At 36.5% G+C, this 9484-nt stretch overlaps 1 protein-coding gene across 1 annotated transcript in view; it reads left to right on the forward strand.

Moving 5' to 3' along the window:
• Positions 1-6934: 6934 nt before the first annotated feature.
• The window catches only part of LOC106470695, a 6785-nt gene continuing 4235 nt past the window's right edge, over positions 6935-9484 (forward strand). The window contains exon 1 of the mRNA XM_013931258.2: positions 6935-7379. Within this exon, the coding sequence (XP_013786712.2) occupies positions 6935-7379 (445 nt within the window). The remainder of the gene's footprint in view (positions 7380-9484) is intronic.

The following is a 9484-nucleotide window of genomic DNA, read 5'->3' on the forward strand; positions in this document are numbered from 1 at the left end:
AACCAAGATAAGACTAAAATACAAGTATATATATATATATATATATGATTCAACTAAGTTAAGCTGAAAATCAAGTATATATATATACGATTCAACCAAGTTAAGCTGAGAATCAAGTATATATATGTGATTCAACCAAGTTAAGCTGAAAATCAAGTATAGATATATATATGATTCAACCAAGTTAAGCTAAAAATCAAGTATATATATGATTCAACCAAGCTTACTTTAAAATACAAACATATCTCTTGAATCTCACTCTGGAATTGTGGAATCCAGTAGTTCCTTTAGTTCGTAGAGACAATATTCTGGTGCTTATCACAATGAATGTGGCGAAAACGTTCTTCATTGTACTGGTAGTTACAGAGAAAGCACTTTCTCTTATCATGTTCCTTCCATGACAATCTATATTATTTCAATGAGATAATAGTGTAGCCACTGGGAGAAAAATGATCGTGGTTTCCTATATCAATCAACAGTATCGAAAACAGCGGTCCAGTAATATGAAAGACTGCTTCCGTTTTAAGGTTTTTTCTTGTCATCTTATAGCGTTCTGGAAGTCCGTATTCATGTAACATAAAGGCCTCACTTCCGATGAATACGGTAATGTATATCTTCCCTTGTCATAAATAATATACTGGCTTAAAGGGAATAATTACGTTATTTATCTCACCCTTTCTTTTTTCTACTGCTGAGAAAATATGGAAAAAATTAATTGTTCTTCAACCTTTTTTTAGTTGTAAAGTGAAAGCTCAGAAACGTTAAAAGGGATGGTAAACCAAACATTTGAGCATTCAGCAAATAATTAAAAACTATGACTTAGTGGCGTGGAATACAAGTACACGAATATATATATATATAATATACAGCGTTGGCATATTTTATAATAAATAAGATCATTATTATTAAAATGTAATACAAATACACTTAGTGCTGTCAAATTGAGAAACGCATGTTATACTAAACATCTATATACGTAATTTGTATAGTGAAACATGTTCTATGGACATCATAAACGATTTATTAGAAATACAAATAATTTTATAAGACACCTGTAGAAAGATGTGTAATTCAGCATTTTTTCTATCACAAAAAACCCTTACCAAAAACACATATAATGACAAAATATAATATTAAATTATTATAAATAGCGCCCCCTAGCGGCACAGCGGTATCTCTGCGGACTTCTAATGCTAGAGACCGGGTTTTGATACCCGTGGTGGGCAGAGCACAGATAGCCCATTGTGTAGCTTTGTGCTTAACTACAAACAAACAAGCATAAATTGCGTTTGTCAAGCATAAATAGCGTCTGTAACCTTATATGAGTTCAGATTAAACATTGAGTACTTGGTTGGTTTTCTTTGTAGTCTAATAACCTCCGAAAGGTGACGTGGCATGTTGTCGATGAGGGTATTGATGCAATTCACTGTGATTTCATCCCAACTTATTACTAGAAGACGCTGCAACTCAGCTACAGTAGTTGGTATAGGGTCGTGGTTAGCAGTTTTCCGCCCCAGTTCTCAATGGGATTACAATTTGGAGACTTTCTTGGTCATGGCAATCACAGAGTCACTGCTAAACCTTGCCCTATCATATGGCAGGGATATCGTCTATATGTGATGCCTGTAGGCTGTGTCATTTACGTTTTACTGGAGGATATGAAGAGCAGTTTTTCACCATTATCAATAGCTACCCAAACATGTACTGCACCACCAGTCTTCCCTCATCTGTTCTCCAGGCAACCGACGAACACAATCCGACCATCAACTTTAACAAGCCGGAAACAGGACTCGTCTGTAAAGATGACGTGTCACCAGTGACCTAACTGTAAGTTGGCATGCTGTCTTGTCCAAGTAACACGGTGACGACGGTGAATTCTGGTTAATATCGGTGTGCAGATCGCCCTTCTGGCAAAATAATCTTGTTTAGTCAGTCTCCTATTCACTATTCTTCTGGATACCCCGGCATGAATGTATTTATGCCATTCATGTGGTAAGCTGTTGCAAGACTTCTTTCGACCTCGACCTGTTAACCTGATCAAAACACGGTCATCTCTGGCAGTAGTTTCTCGGCATCTACCAGTAGTCTTTCCTGGAACAACGTTTCCTGTAGTCCGATGACGTTTTAGGAAGCAATGCATTCTAACCTCTATCACCAGAAGCATAAGAAAAGTATATTTAATTATATATCTAATGATTGCAGGTTTATTTTTTAGTTTCGCTCTAAGATCATAGCTTATCCTTATCGAAAGTTAATATTAATCAATTATGATACTAATAAAAAAATCAACTTAAAAACGAATCTATATATTAAGATGTTTCAAGTGTTCTCCACTCACCACAAATAGTCTATGTTAATATAGATTTACTTCTGATGAGTAAAGGATATTACAACCAACCAACATATAAACAAGACTTTACCTCTATAAACATTCTGGGTGCGTGTTCTGGTTTACCATTGTTTCGGATGATTGATAAAGGTTGGAATTGAATAAACCGATCAAACTCAATGACAAATGACAAAATCATATATAGACTAGACCTCGTGATTAATTTATTGCCAGAGTCGACACATTGGACAATAAGAAATATTTAATATATATATATATATGGTATATTTCAAGAATATACGTTTATGTAGGTTTATGTTCTAATAAGGCTAATTGCACCTTATGAGAAAAAACTTCATGATATGTGTTATTCTTGAAACTATTTCCTATTTTGTCGACCATGATCACGCCCTTCTGTCTAGCTTATGCTCACTCTGATGGCCATGAGCACTATTAATTAATTTATGATCTTTCTGACGGCCATGCACAACTTACTATCTTGTGTTCACTCTGATGGCCATTGACTATCTATCTCGTGCTCATGCTGATGACCAAGATGACGTGTTACAAATTAACGTCTGCGAAGGATATCGAGGTTAACATTAGACTACAGATCTTGGCAATATTTCCACTGATCCTCCGTCGTACGTTTGTTTGTTTCGGAAATTCGCTCCATTGTGCTAGCTGTTCCTAATTTTGAAACGACAGACTAGATGTAAGGTAGCTAATCAACAGGACCTTCCACAGAGTCTTGAGCTACTCTAACAGAATAATGAGATTTTACCATCACTCTTATAACGTACCAACGTGCTCCCCAGTGGCACAGCGGTATGTCTGAGGACGTACAACGCTAGAAACCGGGTTTCGATACCCGTAGTGGGCAGAGCACAGATAGCCCATTGTGTAGCTTTGTGCTTAATTCTAAACAAACAAACCAACCCATTTGGTGCCCACCAACAGATCGTTTTGAAAATAACACCAGTAATGCATTAAAATAAAATAATTAATAATAAAACATTATATAATATTGTTGCGTCAGCGAGTCACATGACTACTATGACGCCACGTTTCTAGAACTATCCTGTACTTTGGCGAATGCTCTAGTATTTACTAGATATAGGGTAGTCGGGTATATATAAGAAGGAGACAACGTGACGCGGTAATGTGTGTGTAGATAGTGAGTAATTGAACTGCAGTCAGAAGTATTGTAGACGTTCGTTGTTACAGCGTTTGTTTAGCGCGATTGTTGAAGTTGAGTGTATCGGTAAAGTTATATTCGGAAAGAATAAACCAGTTTTATTAAGTAAAGACTTGTGTCGTTAAAGTTTCGTCGGAACGAATTTACGGAGAGTTAATTAACAAACGGAGACGTAACAATATTTACTTAGTGAATTTGAATAAATGTTTTGAAAAAGCCACAGTAAATTATAATTGGCCATTTTTGTTAACGCGACACTCTCTGCAACAACTACAGTGAATAACTAAGAAGCAACAAATTAATTACGAAATGTTATTGTACCAGACGCATGCGCACTGTCAACCCGTTTTAGTGCTGATGGTGGGCACCAAACGGAAAATCATCCTGGGTTTTTACCATATTTGTACTAGAGGCAATCCACAGTCCCCATAGTCTCCTCTAATACCTTCCTCCCCCCCGAAAACAACAACAACACTTTTCCAAAATACTTTTTAGTGAGGCAAACTGGCGAAAAATCCACATAGAAAAGAAATGGTTCCTTATATAACAACTTCTAATATATAAAAAAAAGTCAGTGCGTTTTGGTAACAATGCGTTCCAACAATGGCTTTTATGTCATGTTGCTTAGCAACAAAAGTATATATGTTATACTTTTATGCTAAAATTTTCAACCTAATAACCAGACCAAAGCCTATTACTTTATTAAAATATATCAAAATAACCGTCAAATCTTGGATTATTTATATAATAACTAATTTTGTCTTATAACTTTTACAACAACAAACACCGTTTGAAAGACCCAAATTTAAGAGAAACATTCTAATAGTATATATATATATTCTCTGATTTGTTCAATGTTCGCCGCGGGGATCGAATCCAAATATTAAGCTATAAGTCCTCCATCATATCGCTGAGTCACCGGATGACAATTCTTGACCGCTAATTGTTACTAAATGTTTGTAGCACATTTCGTGTGATGAGGCAACATATCCCTCCCAAATGATAATGATGCAGAATTTGTATGTAGTCCATATAAATTACACACTTCCCTTCCGAGCAAACTACCGACACAGATTATCTATATAGTATCACAGTAGTGAAAACAAAGGGATTCTATCTATAGAAAATATCAATAATGATTGACATCTGTCTTACATGTTGGAATAGTGGTACTGAATATCAATTTAATAGTAACCCTTAACAACTCTTTTTGACCCGGCATGGCCAGTTGGTTAGGGCACTCGACTCGCAATCTGTGGGTCGCGAGTTCGAATCCCTTTCCCACCAAACATGCTCGCACTTTCAGCCGTGGGGGCGTTATATGTGACGGTCAATCCCACTATTCGTTGGTAAATGAGTAGCCCAAGAGGTGGCGGTGGGTGGTGATGACTAGCTGGCTTCCCTCTAGTCTTACACTGCAAAATTAGGGACGGCTAGCGCAGATGGCCCTCGTGTAGCTTTGCGCGAAATTCAAAAACAAACAACAATAAGAGCAATGGATGACTTTCGCCCACTATTTTTTGGTGAAACGCGATTTTTAGACTTCTATCTTCACTCGCTGAAAGAGCAATCATGTTTGGTGTGACGGGGAGTCGAACCCGGGCTACCTGTGATACTATCACTAGTAAATAAACAATTTTCTTCCGCGTGTGTGTAGTGATACCCGATATCAAAATGACAATAAAGGTTTCTGTCGTACGTGACATTACTGATAAAGGATATCATGATGTCATTAACACTTTCCTTATAAATGGCTGACTACTTCCCAAGTGTTGATATCAAATATTAAACTAATCCCAGTAATAGAAAATTTATTTGAAAAAGATTATTTTTTTTAAATTTCGGTAAATCTTCCAGAACATAAACCCAATGTTTGGAAAGATTTGTGATTTGTACGTGAATCATATAATATGTAAATATTAGAAAACCATGTATGCTAGATTGTTCATATATCTGATGCTGTATTACAAAAAATTGTATAGTTATCTGTGCTTATTACGTACAAAATTTAATAACATTGTTTAAGTTCTGCTAAACATTAAAGCGTTTAATTGCATTGCTAAAGTTGAAAACATTGCCAAGACATTTAAACGTGTATCCGAAGCATGAAATGGACAAAGTGGTCAAATCTACACAGATACGCACGTACGCACACACGTGCGTGTCTGTGTGGTTTTCGCTACCTTACCTCATTTATAAAGATGCGCATACGCGCACGCACGTGGATAAGATAAATAATAATACCCAGGTGCACACTCTCAGGGCCACTTGATATGGGTGCAAAATTGCAAGTTTCTAGGTTCTTTCCTCTTGGAGCTAACGCGGTCATATTTCTTTTATATGCTGTTTTTCTCATAAAAAAATGCGCACGCACGTAGACAAGTGATAATACTCAGGTGCATACCCTCAGGGTCCACTTAGTAAGTGTGCAGAATTTCAGGTTTCAAGCTTTTTTCCTCCTGTAGTTATGGCGGTCACACACAGGTCCACAGACACGCCCATTTATTATTATAGGCAGTGTATCATTTTCGTAATAGAACCTGAATTGAAAATCTATAAAAAAAACATTTAGCTTTAACACCATTGCTGAATAGCGGACTTTCATTGATCTATTATTTGGATTGATGGAACAAATTACAGACGATTTTAAAATATAAAACTTTACAGTTTATTGTAAATGTATGATAAAATTAAATTATTGTACTTTATTTTTTAACACAGTAATTTCTGAAGTCATCAGACTCGGATCTATGTACAGAAAGTCTAATTTAAAAGCACGTGGTCTCTTGCATCACAATCATAAGTCTAAACTATGGACCTTTTCTAATTACATAATCATAACTATGTCATGTTATAAATACATTGTGCAGTAAACTGCTGACAATATGTGAATCACTGAACAACTTCGTTACAAAGTTTAGAAGAACACTCAGGACAACTCTTTGTTTTAACATCTCCATCTGTTGAGAACATAACGGTCTATCTTGTCTAATGATTATTGTAGGCTGTACACTAGAAGTTTCTTATTTTGAGAAACGTGTACATAAATTGTACGTAATGAAGAACTTAGTCAATAAATATGAACAGAAATATTTAACATTGTATTTTAACTTTATCACAAAGAAATACTCTACATAAATAGTCACACTTTCATAAACACGACGGATTCCACGTCAGTTCTATATTTTAACGACTAATTCTCATGCACAGGAACATTAATGACAGAATAATTGACTTTAAAAGTATAATTTTTATATAAAAGAATTGAGTGAAACTATTTTGGTATTTATTAAAATGTTATTAACAACATGTCAACAAAGAATTTTGCATCAAAAAAATTGAAAATTAGAACATTTCTCTCTCTGTGTCTCTGTTTATGTCTTACACACTGTAAATGTGAAGATGTAATGGAATTATTTGGTAAATTTCAGTTTGTTTTTATTTTTGTTCAAGCAGGTGATGAAGACGAAATTACAAAAGAACACAAAGATTCAAGACCTGATGGACATGAAACAGTGGATGAATCTGTTACTTTATTGGACCAAGAAACTCTTTTACAGTCCACGCTGCCAACTAATAAAACGATGGGTTTGGTTGCTCAAGTAACAGGAACAGTAACTGGACAGTCTAGAATTCCCTTATCTGTTTCCACTTCGGGTAGTAACATAAGGGCTCCAAAAGCTTTGACTTCTCAGGACGCAGATAAAATGTCCAGTGACCACCGGATACAGTTCACAACCTACGAACCCTTGTCATTGACCAGTATAATAAACAATGATATTGACCAAAGGATAAAAGAATCAAACCCTAAACCGACATCTTCATCTGAAAATTTTCCCTCAGGAACAGGAAGTACGTCATGATTTGTTGTAACAATGTAAAAATTAAAACGGAAGTACGTCATGATTTGTTGTAACAATGTAAAATTAAAACGGAAAGACTTCTGTATGGTTAGGCTATAAGATGCTACACGTGATTTGCGAGTGTAAAATTTACCTCATGTAAGTTAGTCTGCTTGAAGCAAGCTATTGTGATATAACGTTTCCATAACTTTCATGCAGAAATCGGGCTGGATTTGTACTTTAATCACTTTCAGTCGTGAGTGAGTCATATCTGAATGGCCCGGCATGGCCAGGTGGTTAGGGCACAATCTGTGGGTCGCAGGTTCGAATCCCCGTCACACCAAACATGCTTACCCTTTCGGCGTTATAATGTGACGGTCAATCCCACTATTCGTTGGTAAAAGAGTTGCCCAAGAGTTGGCGGTCGGTTGTGATGACTAGCTAGCTGCCTTACCTCTAGTCTTACGCTGCTAAATTAGGGATGGCTAGCGCAGATAGCCCTCGTGTAGCTTTGCGCGAAATTCATAATAAACCAAACCAATCATGTCTGAAGTCAAACTTATTATTCGGAGCTGTATAAGTGGCAGGAGCTGCTGACTGGGCTTCCCTCTAGTGAGCATAGATAGATACACCTGAATCTTGGAGTCTCTAAACTAGTCGTTCAACTGTGTTACACAAAGTATCGCTTAGATTGGAATTGACAAACAACATGCAGTGACCTTTACATAATTAATGCACTGTAGTGCTTTTGTAGTTGTATATAAGTATGCTCAATTAACAGGAACAACAAGTGAACAGTCTAGAATCCTCTTGTCCGTTTCTACTTCAAGTACTAACATAAGGTTCCGAAACGCTTTGACTCCTCAGTTATCAGCAGTCAATAGCATTGCTTAGTATTTCTAGCCAAGTAGTGCGTGTCTTAGATCTTTCGTTAGTAAACTTGGCCTTGATTGTGGTCAGTCACGCGCAGATGATTAGTTCCGTAGCAGAGGTTAGGGGTATGTGTATTATATACGTGTCTGTATTATTTCCTGGTATAATTTACAATCGAAACACAAGACGCTTATATATGATATTTGTTGAAAATAGAGAAATGTGACAAAAATACAGGATTGAAATTATAAAACTAGTAGAACAATAATTATTTTACAATTTCTTTAAAAACATGACCCCCCCCCCCCCAACGGTGGCTCAGCGGGCCCGACCTCTGTGGTGCACACAGCGTAGATAACCCATCGTACAGCTTGACGCTTAACAGCAAAGAAATTTTCCAAATACTAATTTGTAAAGTGAATAGCATTACTGTCAGTAGAAAATCATTCAGATGGCACTGATATTACACACAAAGGACAGTAATCGATAAGACCCATTGACCAGTGTTACACCTCATTATAAAGGACAGTAATTGATTAGACCCATTGACCAGTGTTACACCTCATTAGAAGGACAGTAATCGATAAGACCCATTGACCAGTGTTACACCTCATTATAAAGGACAGTAATCGATAAGACCCTTCCTTCGTGACTATGACTAGATACTTTTGACAGCGAATATTTATCATAAAGTGGTGACGTACGATGCTTTTAGCTCTTTCGTTCAACTTGCATATCGTGAAATGCACGTGAGATAATCTTGCTGTCAGATGATTTTAGTTCTATAACAGTAACACTGAAAAGGACAGTAATCGATAAGACCCATTAACCAGTGTTACACCTCATTATAAAGGACAGTAATCGATAAGACCTATTGACCAGTGTTACACCTCATTATAAAGGACAGTAATCGATAAGACCCATTGACCAATGTTACACCTCATTATAAAGGACAGTAATCGATAAGACCCATTGACCAATGTTACACCTCATTATCTTAATTAGGTGTAACACTGGTCAATGGGTCTTATCTATTACTGTCCTTCTTAATGAGGTGTAACACTGGTCAATAGGTCTTATCGATTACTGTCCTTTATAATGAGGTGTAACACTGGTTAATGGGTCTTATCGATTACTGTCCTTCTTAATTAGGTGTAACACTGGTCAATGGGTCTTATCTATTACTGTCCTTCTTAATGAGGTGTAACACTGGTCAATGGGTCTTATCGGTTACTGTCCTTT

The sequence above is a fragment of the Limulus polyphemus genome, unplaced genomic scaffold (genome assembly GCF_000517525.1).
Source record: "Limulus polyphemus unplaced genomic scaffold, Limulus_polyphemus-2.1.2 Scaffold4164, whole genome shotgun sequence".
In the NCBI taxonomy this organism is placed as follows: domain Eukaryota; kingdom Metazoa; phylum Arthropoda; class Merostomata; order Xiphosura; family Limulidae; genus Limulus; species Limulus polyphemus.